Source organism: Notothenia coriiceps, unplaced genomic scaffold (assembly GCF_000735185.1).
Source record: "Notothenia coriiceps isolate Sejong01 unplaced genomic scaffold, NC01 NC01_scaffold00019799, whole genome shotgun sequence".
In the NCBI taxonomy this organism is placed as follows: Eukaryota; Metazoa; Chordata; class Actinopteri; order Perciformes; family Nototheniidae; genus Notothenia; species Notothenia coriiceps.
This window is the reverse complement of record NW_011352500.1, coordinates 10522-28056: the sequence shown is the minus strand read 5'-3', so window position 1 is coordinate 28056 and position 17535 is coordinate 10522. Positions and strand designations below refer to the sequence as shown.

At 40.5% G+C, this 17535-nt stretch overlaps 1 protein-coding gene across 2 annotated transcripts in view; it reads left to right on the top strand.

Moving 5' to 3' along the window:
• ccdc85al (coiled-coil domain containing 85A, like) overlaps positions 1 to 16980 on the top strand; it is a 33591-nt gene extending 16611 nt beyond the window's left edge. The window contains exons 3-4 of one of the 2 annotated variants that reach the window (XM_010779090.1): positions 14083 to 14140; positions 15982 to 16980. In XM_010779090.1, the coding sequence (XP_010777392.1) occupies positions 14083 to 14140; positions 15982 to 16000 (77 nt within the window). In that variant the 3' untranslated portion in view covers positions 16001 to 16980. The remainder of the gene's footprint in view (positions 1 to 14082; positions 14141 to 15981) is intronic. The other variant, XM_010779091.1, reaches the window with a different exon arrangement.
• Positions 16981 to 17535: the final 555 nt, after the last annotated feature.

Genomic DNA, 17535 nt, shown 5'->3' with positions numbered 1-17535 from the left:
CTCCAACTCACACGACCAAATAGGTCGATTGTTCAGCAGTTTATTACGACCCATAGTCACGTTTTAAAGTTTAGCATCTCTAGTGGTCGTGTAAGTAACAACAATTTGCGGCAATTGCAAACGCTCCGGAGGGTCGTATATTCACAAATAACCCTCTCTGGAAAATCCTAAATTGTAGAATAGTTTGGCCATTAAAATGCTTTTNAATACACTCTATTACAGCCTGTCCTCCTCCAAAAAACGACCAAATAGGTTGATTGTTCAGCAGTTTATTACGACCCATAGTCACGTTTTAAAGTTTAGCTGCTAAACTTTAAAACGTGACTATGGGTCGTAATAAACTGCTGAACAATCAACCTATTTGGTCGTTTTTTGGAGGAGGACAGGCTGTAATAGAGTGTATTGTAAAGTACGAGAAGTAAATAGAGCAGCTTTGTGGCCATGTCCATGTGTCATCCTCTGACCCATCCTGACTGCCATATCCATTTTTGGACGAAAAGGGAATTAAATTCCTGTGACGATGTAGTACACTCTACTCACTTGGATTATCCTCTAAGCCCTTTGAACAGTATTATTTCATTTTTTATCTACTTGCGTGTGTGCGCGCGTGCATGTGTGTGTGTTTGTGTGTGTGTGTGTGTGTGTGTGTGTGTGTGTGTGTGTGTGTGTGTGTGTGTGTGTGTGTGTGTGTGAATTGTATGGATGTGCCAGAGTGTCCCATCCAGGGTCACTGTAGTGTTTTATCCAAACAAATAAAAGTCTCATGTTCCTGGGCCACTCGACAGCTCAGGCCGTTTAAATTCCTGACAAAATCCAAAATGAAAGCAAAACAATACTCTGACCTCTACGGCCTTTTACTACACACTGCTTCTGCATGTTTTGGGAAGCTCATCACACGTTTACCCCTTTCACACTACATTAGCGCATATATGCAGGGTTTTAAGCACATGATAAGCCGCTAAAAATAGGCAATAGACTGCTTACCTAAACTGTGGCCTCCATTACATTTCATTCATTATGCACAAACATAAGTAATAATAATAATAGTACTATTTGGCTGGGTGTCAGCAGGTCCCTTTTTTCCCCTCAGTAAATGTCAAATCAACAACTTTATGCAATTGCTGTAATGCGTAGATGTTTATCAATTTGCAGGAGTTCTTCAAAACCTTGACAAACAGGACAGCATTTGTGAATCATGACAAATTGCATCTAATTCTGGGACGTCTTGTGACCTTTACGTGATAACTGTAGAAGTCATTTGTCCGGGGCATCAATGCCGATTGTACGTTTTCCAACTTGAGACTAAAGGCCAATGTTAGTGGGTTGTTTGTCTGGTGGGAAGGGGACTATATTGTGTGATGTTTAAAACTGGGAGTAGGATATGACCCCCCCAAAATGACTATAATGCAAATATTAAAAATAAGCCTTCCATCCAACAAAATGCATGAACCAGTAAATAACACTGGCGTACCTGAAAAGGCATTAAGACTATTCAGGGAGTATAAAGTGAATATATTAATTGAATGGTCCTGAATAGTTCCTGAATAGCAACTAATGTTATCCTGGCCATGTAAAATGATGGGGCAGTAAAGCCTGTTTACCCCTGTTAAACCTTCAGTTCAGTTTTGAAACAGAACAAATATGTCCATCTCTGATAGACTTCCCCTTGGTAAAAGATAATCAGCCATGAACACTGTAGTCTCCTGACCCAGACTGTTCGCTAAGCCTATAGGATCTCTGCGCTGCAGAGGGTCTTTTTCAAAAAGACGAGAGACTTAATCATGTTTTCTGCTTTAGCAATCACAAGTTCTGCATATTAGCCTAAGCCACTCAGATGATGGGGGGGAGGAAAAAATTGGCTGCATGGGAGAAAAAAGATGCTATAGTGGGTGAGAGAACCTCTGCCCTTGCCATACACACGCACACACGCACACACGCACACGCACACACACACACACACACACACACACACACACACACACACACACACAGTACAATTATGCAATTGACCGTCAAAGTTCAGCTTCCTTTAGATACTGTTGCTACGATACATAGACGTATTACGCCTTATATACATGAAAAGCAGTATGAAAACAGTTCCAGGTTAACCACACTGAAAGTTACTAAATTTCACACTGAGGTAAAGCAACAATGGCTTATCATCTCAAGCCAGCAATAACTTACTTTTTCACCTGAAATAACTATCTTTAGCAAATGTTTGGTCGTGTCTACATGGTATCCCTCGATTTAGATGCCTACTTTATATATAAACAACTTTTTCTATCGCCAACAACCTGCAAGCTTTTAGTTTTCCTCTGAGGCTAGCAAGTACCAACAACACCGGACACTCTGTATTTGGTTTTAAACAGCAACTCTGGTTGTTATATTGTTTCCCAATTCCTCTTATGATAGCAGCTGCAGAGTTATTTGACACTCTTTCATAACTAGGGATAGCTAATGAGGGAAAACTTGCTATCCTCTTCCTGTTTTGGTTGCGCAATGGTTGACAGTTTCCTTTTGTGCAGTAAACCGATCCTTTCTCGGTGGTTAACAGAATATTGAAAGCAATGCTAGTGAGGATAGGGAACTAATGTACAGTAACTATCTGTTTTCATTATTCTATAACCTCTGTAGCCATTCTGCAATCAACATTTACTTCATTATAGAGCAAACATATTGGTCATTGCCACTTATGTTATGGTAGCTTTTAAATGGAAGAAAACTCAAACATTACTAATGGAAATCCAGCTTCAAACACTCGATATTCCACAAACGACAAGCGTGTATGTGTCTCAGCAGTGTTATTTATGCCTCCCTGGAAACAATTGACCTTTTTCTGAAAAGCAGTGCAGCTTTCATGAAATTGGTGAGGTATTTTCATTTGCTTGTGTTGTGTCTATTTGCATGTTTTCTTAATTTTGAGTGCATCAAGCTTTCTTTGCCACCATCATATTAACTTAATAAGAACTGACAAACACTGGCAGCACAGTAGCATTTTTCCTGCTATTTTATCTGATCGAATTAGCAAAGAAAATCCGAGTGTCTCATTCATTCTCCTTCTATTAATTGCATCAGCTGAGACGATCCAGCTCCTCTGGCTGTTATTAAGAAGTGCTGCTGCCTGTTTGCAACAGGAAATCATCGCTGAAGCTGTGGCCTCAGATAATGTTCTCCCTCTCCACTGTCACTATGAAAGCCATGATATCTCTCTGTCTCCCTCCTTCCATCCTAATTGGCTGCCAGTGTGAACAACCAGCTGTCGGACACAGAGAAAACTCTGATTTCAAAGCCCTCTTTCTGGAGGAGTCCGGAGGAAGTGCTGTTTGCCAAGCTTGGCTTTGGAAATAGGGTTGAGGAAGTATTTGAGTGGATTACTGGATGTTTTCTTCCTCTCCCTCTCGGTCCCTCTCCATTTTCCTCTCTGCAACACATCTTCTCTTCTTCCTCTGATTCCACCCTTCGGTCCTCTTCTCGCTCGTTCGTCTGCCAGGGCGATGGATGGAAAGCATCCCCTTGACAAATTGTGAAGTCTCACAGCCTAAGCGACATTTGAAGAAACTCAAATGTTTGTCACAGCTGCATGGCATGAAAGGATTTAGGGAGAGTTAGGCTGCTGTAATTCAAATGGATTAGTATTATTACCAGACAACCTTCATCTGTATTGCTTCCATCCCAGTTTTTCCTTTCTGCATGAGTTTAGCTCACCAAAGTAGAGTGATGTTGTGTCGGTTGACTTGTTTAGACTACGAGGGTCAGGATACCAGAAATATAGTTGTCAATAAAACCTTATTTATTGAAGTTTCTTGGCAAAAAAAAAAAAATTGGAGCATCTTGATAAAGCTTTACTTTACCTTGGCCCAATAGTGTTTTCATTCTCACTGAATATAGCTTGAGTTCTTCATAATGTAACTCAATGCTTTCTAGCTGTTAGTTCTGTTCTTAGTTAAGCAGGATTGTGAAGCTCCCCGCATGCTAACAGGAAACAGCAAATGTTAACTTTCTCCTCTCCTGCCGTTTTCATCGGGATTTGTTATTTAAATCTCTAGTGACTAAAGGTTGTCAAATTTTCTAAAACTATTACAACTTATTTTCCCTTTACATTCATCTGACTGAGCCAAGAACGGCAGTGATGCAGCAAATTGGAGGGGGGGGGCTTATAGAAAAAACAAGTGCAGATACGGGTACTTTTTGAATCTACAGTCGCTCCATTTTCATTCGCCACTGAGCAACTCTTATAGGAATGAACGGGGTCCCGCGTCCAACGCTGTATCCAGTTCTCTTTATACATCCATGTCTCCTAATCCTTAGTTTCTATCACTGCAGACTTTATATAAAACCTTAATAATGTTCTACAAATATCTCTCATTCACACTTGAGTCAGTGTTCTCTGCTTTAAACCAGTGAAGGAATGAGAGCAGGTTAAAAGCTCCAGCAGTCTTTCAAATCCAACAGAGACATTTGTTTCTCTAGGTGGATGTCTTTTTCGCATCTCTTTTAAATGCTATCATGGCATTTGAATTTTTAATCACACCTGAGGCCAATTATCCCAAACACCCTTGCCTATAGGCCATCAGTGCAGCCATTAACCAGGGAGTGCATGATTAGGCATTTTGTTTATCTACCTCTCGTGCATATCATTGTCATTCCTAATCAAGCCGCCCTCAGCTTCGTCTCTTTTATAGCTTGCTTCTCCTCAATAGAGCAAAGACAGTTATTTTGCCTGTTTGCTTTGTGATACTCAAATAATGCGCGCTACTTTTTGGTCTTATATCTGCAATACCAGCTAAATCTCCTAACAACAGTAATGTCAATGGGAAATGGAGTGTGAAATGTCTCTAACAAGAGAACAAAACATATTTTTGGCAAGCTAAATTATATATTAGGAGGAAGCAAGGACAATGATTATATGCTACAGATTTAACCAGGATGAACATGTGTGTCATGCATTTTGGCACTCTGGTGGATGCAACTGTTATGATTTGTCGTTAAAATTGATTTAAACAGATCATTAAAGCGGTTTTTATGAACATGTCGAGCAGCTGGCTGTTTTAGGAAGCATCCAAACATTTCCCTGCACCAGCAGCTACACGGCTAAGTAGCTGTGTGAGTTATGTACTAGCGTCGCTCCGGCCCAAACCCCAGAGGTATGTGACAAATGTTCCACAGAAGCCCCAGTCATCCGGTAGACACGCAAACCCAGTGGAATGGGGAGCAGTCTTTTTCCTCTCAGGTCGGAGTGGGGAACGGCCCACTGAGCTAAGAGGAAATTAGCTTGCGAGGCCAGGTAATTAACTGGAAGTTGAGTGGCTGCCATGCACGAGGGCAGCGCCGGGCCTCAGGGAACCTCTGTCAAAAAGTCACCAGCAGTAACCACATTTAGCTTTTGTGCCATTTACTTCAGCTGTGCGTCATGAAGAGAGCTGGCAGTCTGAGGGTATCAGGTGGGAGTGAAGGAGGTGGGGGGGTGACGGACAGATGTAGCTAAGTGCACAAGGTGCTCAGAGTTATGTTTGGCTCCTATCAAGATACAAGGAAGATCTGATGATAAATACAGTGTAAAAAGAGTGAGTTTGCTAAAGAGCATTAAGAGAATATTGGCCACAATGTTGGGATAATGTCTGATCAACTGTTTAATTCTACCAACCTTTTGGGTAAAATGACATTACATTTAGCTGACGCTTTTATCCAAAGCGACTTACAATAAGTGCATTCGACCAACAAGATACAAACCTGAAGAAAACCATATAAGTACATCAGGTTTCATAGAGCTAAAACATTTCAAGTGCTACTCAACTGGCTTTAGATAAGCCAGCCCTTTATTAGTATATAAGTGCTTTGTTAGCAATTCTTTGTTAGTAATTCTATCGATCGAAGTGGAGTCTAAAGAGATGAGTTTTCAGTCTCCCCCGGAAGATGTGTAAGCTTTCTGCTGTCCTGATTTCAATGGGGAAATCTTTTCCACCATTTTGGAGCCATGATAGCAAACCCACGTGTTTTTGCTGATGGGAACTTGGGTCCCCCTCGCAGTGCGGGTGCAGCGAGCCGTTTGGCTGATGCAGAGCGGAGTGCACGTGCTTGGGTGTATAGTTTAACCATGTCCTGGATGTAGGAAGGGCCAGATCCATTCGCAGCATGGTACGCAAGTACCAGTGTCTTGAAGTGGATTCTAGCAGTTACTGGAAGCCAGTGAAGGGAGCGGAGGAGCGGCGTGGTGTGGGAACATTTAAATGACACAGTCAGGGACCAGTTGGGCTGTAATTACCAATTATTTTCAGTATCTATTGAACTGCAGAGTATTTTCTGGATTCATTGATTTGCAAAGTCAAGGGTGATGTCTTCAAATGTGTCCCTAATACTTAATAATCTGCTATGCCCAAACAAAATCAGTTGAATCAGTATATTGAAACACGTATCACTGTACATAAATGAGCCAATTTTGAGGACATCATCCAAGCTAAATATAATTAAATTAAATGCTTCCCAATCCTCTAACATTACAAAATAAGTGGCAGAACTCTGATCAACACATTAACGGCCATGTACTTTAAAAAAAACAAAAACATTATCCATCATGCAGTTTGTTAGAGAAATTATAACACTTTTCTTCCTTCACATTAAAACGATTTAACTCATTGACGTTCTTCATCAGCTTTTGCCAAATACAAAGCGTGCATTGTCTTATTAAACAATCAGTAACACATGTATCCAGATAAAAAACACAATGTTATGTTTTCCATATCTGACAAAGGGACTCACGTCAGCTGACATTAGCCCCCAGAAGCTGCCAGACAAGATGTGGTGATATTGGTCAAACAGACGAGTTCATTAAATCGAGCAACAGTGCTTTTATTAATCTGTAAAATAAAGTGTGTTTATTCTTTAAAAGGCTGATTAATGTCGCTTTAAGCGCTAGACTATTAAGAAATACCAATACAAAGTTTCATGGCATATTACTCAGTAAATCAGCAGCCCACATTTATAGAAACTATTAAGAAAAATTAACATAGCAGCTCAGAAAATTAACGTGTACTGCAGTTGAAAGTAACACAAGAATTCCTTCAATTACATTTCTTACCTGCAGCTAAAGCAAAGTCGGATTAAAGAGGTCATTTTTTTCTGTAACAGTAAAGGAAACGAGCCAGTCTGTCTGGAGCAGTAGGAGGTAATGGAATTGATTTAAATATCTCTGGGAGGAAATCTCACAGACCAAAAGATCTGTCTGAAAGAGAAGGGATAATGATTTAAATATAATGACAGTGGTGCCAATCATTCCACCTGGGATCAGCCCATCCGTCTGAGATAATGGGAGCCGCACACGTTCCTGTCTGTCATTCCTGTCATGAATAACGTTACATCAAATGCACATAATGCACAATATGGGCAGGAGATTTATGCCCCAGGAAATGGATAACTAGATCCTGGGTGTTGTGAAAGGGAGGGATAATAATGTTTCAGCTGCAGAGGTTTTGACACGTTACGTTCCCGATATGTTATCTCACGTTCTATCCCTGCAACAATGGTAGCAGATGGCGAGGCTGTAGCAAAGCAGCTCATCACCGTTGCTTGATCAGAGATAAAAATGCACAACAGATAGACGAGCTAGCTGTGCATTAAGAGAGCTAAGACTATTATTCTCACTTCTTTAAAGAAATAGTTCACCTGTTGTTTCGTAAACAATTACTCACCCTGCTCTGAATTCTTAAACAAAACAGTAAAACAAGTTTATTTTTTTAATGAATTGAAGTTAATAGAAGCTGAATTGAACAACAGCAAAACATTATAAAAATGTCAGTTTAGAAACTCGCCCACATCTCGTCTGTTTATGACATGATTGAATTAGTAATTGCGAATTTCAATAGTTAATTATTCAACAATTTACAAATGTTTTGGGTTCTTCATTTACCTTGAAGTCAGAAATATATATATATATGTATATATATATATTTCCTGAAGGCACCGTACATAGGCGCTAATATCAGCTCATCCCTGAGGCGTGAAAATCGGATGAAATACTGCATTTTATATTTCAATGCATTATTCTATGATACACTACATTATTGTCTGTCTTAATTTCAAAGGGTGTTTTAACATGACACAACCAGAGAAGGATTAGTTGTTTTCACCAGGGAGACGAGAGCCAAAAACAGTGTCAGAGAGTGTAAACAAGTTTTGGCCTCAGGACATGGATCTGGAGGTCCGAAGGCTTGTGAGAGTTGAGGGGAGAGAAGCCATTAAATGCAGATTCTCGGTGCTGGAGGAAGCAGCAAAGAATCCTGGGATAATTGAAATCTTAACATCATTCACAGCTGGGGAAATAATGCATCTTAACCACACCCATCTCCCACACACATGCATCAGAATCTCTCATAATCCCAGCCTTATTTAACAGCACTGAGGAGTGATGGGTGGTGACATGTTAAAATGGGACAAAATCAGTTTATCTTGCAAATGTCCGCTTAAATATTTAATTTACCTTTGAGAGTAATAGGAGGATGCGTACAACATCAATGCGGTTGACAACATGAGCCTTTGGAAAACATGATGTGGGGGTTTGAACATGGAGGACAAAAGCAACAAAGAAGAGGCATTCTGTTTATTCCTGATCTGCTGATCTCTTTTGATTAAATATGAAATGCCATAATAGTTGACTTTACAATGTTGCTTTCAAATTCCTGCGTATATACACAATGTGACGCCTATACACCATGCATGACTTTGCACGTGGTTGCACGAGTTAGCTCTCCCTTTTAAAATAGATGTGTGTAGATCCATTTGATTCTCACTGGGATCACAAAGGCAAAATAATAATCACACAGACACACACGCACGCACGTACGCACGCACGCACGTACGCACGCACGCACGCACACACACACACACACACACACTAGCCCTGATCAGCCTGCCGGGCTCCAATTATCCAGCTCTCCTCCAGTGGGTTTGGTGCTCTCCTCTCTCCACACTGAACTTCAGCCTCACTGTCAGACAAACTGCAGAAGCCCCGGCTTCCAATACTTGGTCGTTCCTACCTGCTGCCATCACCTCATCATAGCTCTTACACAGTAGTCAGAAGACACTTACCATAACATGAAGCAGCATGACTTTTCTCTTATTCCCTTCTTTTCATACTCTACTTAGTCTTATATGACAGCTAATGTGAGCTTAAATATTAACAATGTAAAATTAAACAGTAGGAGAGCAGCCATTGATTTCCATATCCTGGGAAAGGTTTTTATTATTGTTGTTGCAAAGAGTTGAACTTCAAAAGGTTAACTTTAAAACAATTAAAGATAATTGTTTACAGATTAAAGCAATTAATTAATTATATCATTAGTGATATATAGAGGTTCAAGTATACAGATTTGTGAAATTTGTGAATTCTTGCTGCCTTTATTCTTAACGTTCAGCTAAGCTAATGACCTCCCAACTGATACTCAAAAAAAGTATCCAAACATGTGGAACGATTACTTTAAAACAAAAGACCCAACTTGTGTTGTCCCTCTTCAGTATATTCATTTGGTGTTCTTTAGTGAGTCAATGCATCATTTTCTATTATCATAAATTGGCTTAAAGGGGCCCTATTGTGCTTTTTTGTGATTCTCCCTTTCCTTTAGTGTGTTAAATAGGTTTCTGTATATGTAAATGGTCTGCGAATACGACATTTCCCAAGTTCCCTCCAGAGAGAGTTTCTCTCACTCGCGCTTCACATTTATATGCGAAGGGGCGGGACAGCTCTAAGCGGTTGACCAATCACAACAGAGCCGGCCAGCTAACCAATCAGAGCAGACTGGGCTCTGGTTTCAGACAGAGGGTGAAAAGAGGTGCTGCAGCACAGGCAGTAGGACAAAAAGAAAGACCGTTTTGAGGCACAAAATTCCAATATGAACCTGGGAATAAGCCCATTAGGGCACCCTTTAATAACATCTGCCATTTGAAGCCACTTTGCAGTAGTACACCTGTTGTTGAAGTCATGTAGTTATACTGTATATGTATCGTAGAAAATGTCAAAAACGTTTTTTCGACAACTTTATGTCCATGAATTTCAAAATGCCAGCCTTGGAAATGCCAACTTAAAGTTTTAATTTCTTTATACAAAGTTACTCACCCTTTAATTTATTACAAAAAGAAAGACAAGCCACAAGGGTATATCTCCATCAAGGACTGACACCTTATGCCTCCATGACTGACTACCAGTGTAGCCAATCAGCATATCGGTTCTAAAATCTAGTGCGGCAGAAATGACCAAAGCGATGAAATTCCCCGGGGGCTGAAGTGTTTTATCGACTAGAAGTCTGGACTCTCAAGACTGGGGCCCTTCCGTGCGACTCGCCAAACATTGACTTGAATCCTTAACTATCCTGCGTCGTTTCCTCTTGGTGTTCTGTGTACTCTGTATTATGCATTCAGAGACTCGTGCTGGAAGAGTTGCATGTAACAGCACTGACTGTAGCCGCCCGAGGGACGTCAAGACAAGTAGCTCTCCTACATGGCCGCCTCCCTGACTGACTGGCTGTCTCCCTGATTGTCTGACTGACTGCTAGCTAAACGGAAGGTCACTGATCTACCGTGCATCTCCACAGGCTTCACTGCGCAGCCCGGCTGAATAATTGATATGGCAGTTTTTTAGGAGATCTGAGGGAAATTACCTTGCATTGATCCTGTTGGTTGAGAGAAGAAGAAGAAGAAGAAGAAGAAGAAGAAGAAGAAGAAGAAGAAGAAGAAGAAGAAGAAGAAGAAGAAGAAGAAGAAGAAGAAGAAGAAGAAGAAGGAGTGAGGGGGGGTTGACAGATCATAGAGGATTGAGAGATGAATATCTGTGAGGAGAGAAAGTTTATGTGTTTATTGGCTCGATTCAGACATCAATAACAATGCGATTACTGGTTTGGACGAAGAATACGGATACATTCATTCAACATTTTTGTTAGAGCTGATTTTGATCACAGCTTCCTTTTGAATCAAACTTATGCACCGATCTTCATAGAACTTGAATTTGCAGGATTATGAATGGTATGGAGTTTATAATTGGTGGCTGGCTCCAGAGGGAGAATTGTTCCTCACCCGGAGCAGTGATTTATGCAGCGTGGGAGCAGCTTCTCCCCGGCCAATCTCCCAGATCTCTTTGTGGGAACATTTAGAGCCTTTCACTCGAGCTCTGGTGTACAGAGGTGACATTTAAAGGAGCTTAAGCTCTACATTATTCTCGAGTAATCACATTATCTATAGCCTCGACTCTTGCTCTGACCCACACAGACTCCTCTACCCTTTTACACATCTCTCACATCCTATTAAATCCAATTTTGGTTTTAACGCCCTTCTCATAACTAAATCAACAAACACGGGCCAAATGTGCTGTATGTTTCTCCTTGACGGGGTCACATGACAAGTTTTATCAGACATTGATCACTTTAAAGATTCTCTTGGATTGAGGCACATGCCTGCTGCGTGTTAACAGGAATGCTCCATCACAAGACAGCAGATAGTAATCTTGTGACCTGTGTGTGTGTCTTTGTTTGTTTGTGTGTTACTAGAGACCTTGAGACAGCAAATCCATTTAGACTAATTGTTATTGTGCTTGAGAGTGAGATCTCAGACCCAGAAGGGAGATAGCTTGATACGTGGAACAAAAAACTGAATTTTTCTTGCGTTTATTTACTGAATACGTTTGTTGTAGTGAATTCCATGTTTTCTTAGGAGTTGTATTTTGATTGTATCGAAGGCTAATTGCTAACATTGCAGTTGTATCTACTTTGTTGTACAGGTAAATAAAAGGTTATGCAATGACAGGAACATATCGTGCAAGTTTGAAACTGATCTGGACGTCCCGGCAAGATAATGAGCTCAGGAACAGGGGGGGAGGGCAAAGTTAATACAATGCCTTGCAGACATGTGATTATTGTGAAAAATCCTCAGGAACACATCTGGACCAAATCACTTACCTAATATTTATTTTGCCTCAATAAAACCAACATGAATCCATGTTTCAGGCCTCCAGCATCCATCCAAAAACATATTCAGAAAATGCTTGGATGTCATTGCTCGGCTCTTATATGTTTTTTAAAATCTAGCAGAGCATGTCCAAACAAAAACAATTTTACCATTTCAATAGCTAACCGCTAAATTTCCTGTGGACTTTGTTTGTGTTTGAGAAGGAAGTGAGATGGGATCATGTATTAACTGCTCTCTAACCAGTCTATGAGCTCCACTTTAGCTGTGAAATCAATTCCATTCTTCACATCCTGACCTCCATACGAAAAACACCCTCCAGCCCACCTCTGCATCCCCCGACACTTTAAAGGAGTTTTGATATCTCGCTGTGCAGTTTTGCACCCCCCCTCTTCACTCCAAAGATAAACAAAGCAAGGAAAAGGGCAGGGGATTTAAGGAAGGTGGCTACTGGAACAGATCTCGGCGGACGCGAGCATTATGAATCTTTAATGAGATGTGTAAGCGCGCCAAGGAGAGGAAATGTGGTGAAAACATGATTATGGGCTCATGGGGAGGAAATGGTTGGTGGAGAGAGAAAGAGCGAAAGCATTATCAAGCATGGGGGGGGGATAATAGAATTGTTTTGAAGGACAAAGGAGGTATAAAGGGATAACATTTTCCTTTTAGAGCTTGCACTGCTTAAGGCAAAGGCATTTTTCGATCGTTTAACTGTACCAAGCTCTGAACAGAACCTCACAGTAAGTTTGAGGGCCAATACTGTGTATCCTATACTTTAAAACAGCTTTAGATTAACACCATTTACTTTGACATTTTTCTTGGCAAGATGATTTAAAGCAGCATAATAGTTTTTGGTCCAGATGTCAAGATAGAGTCCATAGCCTGTCTTGTGTTTAAGGATAATGATGTTTATAGCGATAGTGTGATGTCTTACACTTGTCACTGTGAGATACCGCAAATACCATTTTAAAGCCCTGATTCGATCTCCCGTGTTCAGCCCCCATTTGTCTCCTGCTATTGTTCCATGTTATCTCCTCGTCTTAAATTTGATACACTTTGAGATTAAGGTCTAAATCAGTCAGCCCGTAGGTGTGCATGTGTGTGTACATTATGACTCACATTTTCTTCGAAGGTTGTTGCTGTCGCTTGCACCATTGCAGCAGAGATTGAAACAAACGAGACGAGGGTGTGGAAAAGTTGTAAATGCTGCTCTAAACAACACCATTTAAAGAACACGGCCATGAACCGTCTGAGTGAGTGTTGTGTTGTCTTGTCAGTGAATTTTAAAAGCTCTTCCTCCCTGGCATCTAAATTGTAAAGTTTGTAACGAAATGATTTGAGCTTTGTCACTCATTCTTAGCAATAACAATTGATAACACATTACACAAGTAAAAAAATGGTAGCAACCCATCCATGGATACACGTTGGACAGTACTGTGTGTACAACTGATCCAATGACATACAAATAAGCCAGAAGTGTTAATAAACATAATTAATAAATGCTTCGCTACATTTATGTAATAGTTTAGTGAGGTTCTCCCAACTGTCCGGGTCAGAGATCGGACTTCAGGGGGGTTTCAGTGGACATTTTCGGATTGGAAATTCTGACTTCCCGGTACAAATTGAACATCCAATTAGATTAAAATATGGAGCCCACTCTGTTATTAGCCTAGCTTAGCATTAAGACTAAAACCAAGATAGCCAGATCTCAGCTCTCTCCAAAGTAAACAAATCACCAGACAGCAACTCTAAAGCTCACTAATTAACACGTTATATACTTTATGTCACAAGCAAAACCTTAAAAACTGTCATCTGAGTCTTTGGAAATTTCAGGATTTGGCAAATTCTTAGTCAAACAGCTATTCATCAGGGGGTTCCGGCTTATGTTACAGAAGTGACGTGCACAAAGATAAAGAGTTTAAATAGTTATAACACGTAGCTGAACTTGAAACAGAGTCATGCTAGCTGTTTCCCCGTGTTTGCAGTCTTTTTTTTGCTAAGTTTAGCTAATCGCTTCTTGACTTTAGCTACTTACTCAATCAAGAATCAATCTTCTCATTGTTCTCTGATTATTGAGGCGCTCTTATCCTGTCAAAACAACACATTGACATCTCGTCTCTTCCTTTTTCTTTGTTACAGCTTTGATATCAGCTGGCTGCTGCACCAACAACTGTAGAAATGTCAAGCTATGGGACAGGTAAGAACCTCTCTCGACTTTGTCTCTTTTTTTTAATTTTGCGTTAATTAAAGTCTTTAGAAGAAGAACAGCCATTGAAGGTCATTGTGTTTGCCAAAATTACCACGAGGGCCCCTAATCCTGTAATTAGCTCCAATTATTCTGTTTTGACATACAGACCTCTTCCTTTATACAAAATCTTTAAATATATTTACATTTAGCAGTTGGGTTTTAGGGTGTTTGTGATCACAATAAGAAGTCTCTGAGTCAGGACCATACAAAATAATAAAATATTTTCACTCTGTTCTTCTGCTAATCATTAGGTGATCAACACAATATCTTGATTTATATTCTGTTGTGATCCCATGCCATTACAGGGTCAGTCCTTGTGTTAGCCGAGCGTCCCAGCTCCAGATGAGTAATGTGTTCGCAAGCTTGTTCTGGCCCAAGTGTAATCACAGTGGCTTTACAGTGGGACTACGGAACTAGAGGTGACCCAATCCTGTCCCCGTGCACCATCCTACATCTTCAATCAGGTCCCAGTGGGAGGGCAAGATGGCCGTGTTAATATTTAATAACTGCAAGACAAGACATGCCTCCCTGCTAGCACATAGCCGCACCCCCCCTAGCCAGAACACACGCATATACAAATGTGCATAATTCAGACACATGCTCATGGTGGTTCTCCCATATATGGTGACCCTTTCTCCTTAAGGTTGAAGTCTTCCTTCTTTTCTTTCTCATTCACATCCTCGTTGTTTCTGTGCCTCATAAAAAAATATCAATGACTCAGGTGAGGAGCAGATGAAAGTTTACTTTATGTCAGTAGATTTCCGAGCTCAGAAGAAAAGCAAAAAAAGGATGTGCTAACAATGCAGAGTAAAAGCCGGGCCCGTGGCCGTCCCTGGGCTCTCTGCTGTGGAGGAGACAGACCCAGGATCTGTCACTGATAAGCAACACAAAAGCCTGCAGTGACGTACATCATATTGACTTAGAACCACTTGCTTTCATATGATTTCTGCTCTCTATCTATCTATCTATCTATCTATCTATCTATCTATCTATCTGTCTGTCTGAGACATTGTGACTGATGGCTTTATTTATGGTTAAATAATCATATTCTAATGCTTTATATTTCAGGGACAATCAAAGACCATATCATAGGGTAGCCAGATTGTGAAAGATCCCTTTGGCAAATGGCAAAATCCATTTCTTAACAAGATATTACCATTAGCATTTGATGGATTATTGTAAGAATTGAATGTTGCCTTCAAGGTTGAATTCAGTATATGTGTTGGAGGGGTTGGCGACAGCCTCAGTAAGGCCTGATAGGAACTCCCAAAGGCTACCGTTGTAAAACCAAAACATACATTTGTTTGCAGTTTATTCATATAAGAATGTAGCACACACATTGCACTAAATTCATTTTGTATTAATGAGCAATTTTTCGTTTGAATCAGCAGGGGGAGGTGGGTATAACCAGCTGTTCCCTTTGTCTCACTGACTCTCCCTTTGCTTTCCTTCTTTGAGTTGGAAAATGGGGGGGAACAGCAGGAAGTTGTAATTACAATGAGGAAAAGCTAGCAGGCTATCACACATTATTCTAGAATCAGTCAACTATTGGCAGGAGGTGACCAATCAGATTCGACTATGTCAATTCGTAGTCCGCGACAACCTTAACCCTAAAATGTAATGACATGTTTGTGTTATTCCAAGCATCAATAAAAAACAATTGAAAATTAATTTCCACTGTCTATGAAATCCTGTTTCTACCGGTAACCTAACTACTTCTTCTTTCCATAAGGCCCCACAAAAGTTACACATTATTAAAAACATATGTTCTTTTTATTCTTGTTCTACAGCTTTGATGCATCCTCTTGACCCACACCTGACCAGCTAGGCTCCTCATACGGAGGGGGGGTCACAGTGGTCCAGCCCTCCTGCGTCTCTGGCCTTGATAGAAACGAGGACCGCCGGACGCCTTCCTCCGGGACTGAGAACGGTCCGTCCTCCATGGCCTCTTCCATGCCCTGAAACTGACTGCCTCCATGTTTTCATTTCTACATATTGAGAGTTTGAGAGACACGGGGGGAGTTTTGGTGGAAATGCTAGTACGGTTGGTAAAACTCACGAAGACTGCCGCAGCTAAATGGATTAAAGTGGATATCTCTCCCTTCCAACTGTGACGCGGCTACCTCCTGGAGAGTACCCAGAAAAAAGGGGAGAGACGCTGGGGGTGGGTGGGAGAAGATGTAGAAGACTGCACTGTATGTGCCACTACCCTCTGTTTACAAATGTTACACCATTGGTGGAGAAGCACATAAATGAAACTTTCTATAACCTGCCGGATTCATTTCCCCTCCCTGTTTATCCGCTCTCTGCCTCCCCTCCTTCATCTTCAGAGTGTGTAATGGGACTGGTGTAATCTAATGTTCTGTCTCTTGCTCTCCACATACAGCGGATCACGTGATTGCCAATGTCTTTAACGTTTTCAGCCATTTCAACTGAATTTAAAAACAAAAGCATATTTGTCAAAGATGTTCTTGCAAAGAAAAGAAAAAAAACTCTTCCTGTGTCTTAAACCGAGATGGTCATCATTACTAGCTGCTGACAGATGTTCTAGTTCTATAAGATGCAATGTTCAGGTGTAACTTTTCTTTTTTGTATTATCTTCTTTACTCCCTTGAAGCGCTATATTGAAGCTGGGGAGAAGATTATACGTATCTCCATGTTGTTTTTTACAAGGAAGTAAAGTCCAAGTAAAAAGTAGATTATTGGATTAGTTTTCTATATATCTATATATATAATAAAATATAATATGATTATTATTTTTTGACTTACTGGTATTAGAACTATTATATGAAAATGCATATGATATATCTATCAAATAATAAACAGACTTCTTTATGTAAAAGTGTATCACTTGTTTAAGGTTTTATTTCAGTGAACTAAAATGACTCGAGTGTGTGCAGCGTTGACCCTGCAGCCAAAGGTCTCATTGGAGTGGTGTGCAGCCCATAAAAAAAATCTATAAATAAACCACAATGACAAAAAAAGGTCAAGAATAAGTTGTTTATCAGTTGTTTCAATATCTGTGCTGAAGAATAAACCAAAAGTGCTATTAAAAAACAAGAGATTCTGATGAAGTTAAACATTAAAGCTCGAGCAGAAACACATCCTGACCACCACATGGTAAACATCACATGTTGCCGTGTCTCATCCTGTCAGTTGGGAGACAATAGAGTCAAACAGGAAAACATTTCCTGTTAAGTCACGGGGACTTCCTGTTCGCCCGTCACCTTCCCTCACATCCTGACCAACAGGCTAAATCCAGTTGTGCTCCAACATCTGCTACGCTACTAAGGACTTCCGACACACCGTGTGTGTGTTTAGTATTTGGTCAAATGGCAACGCTG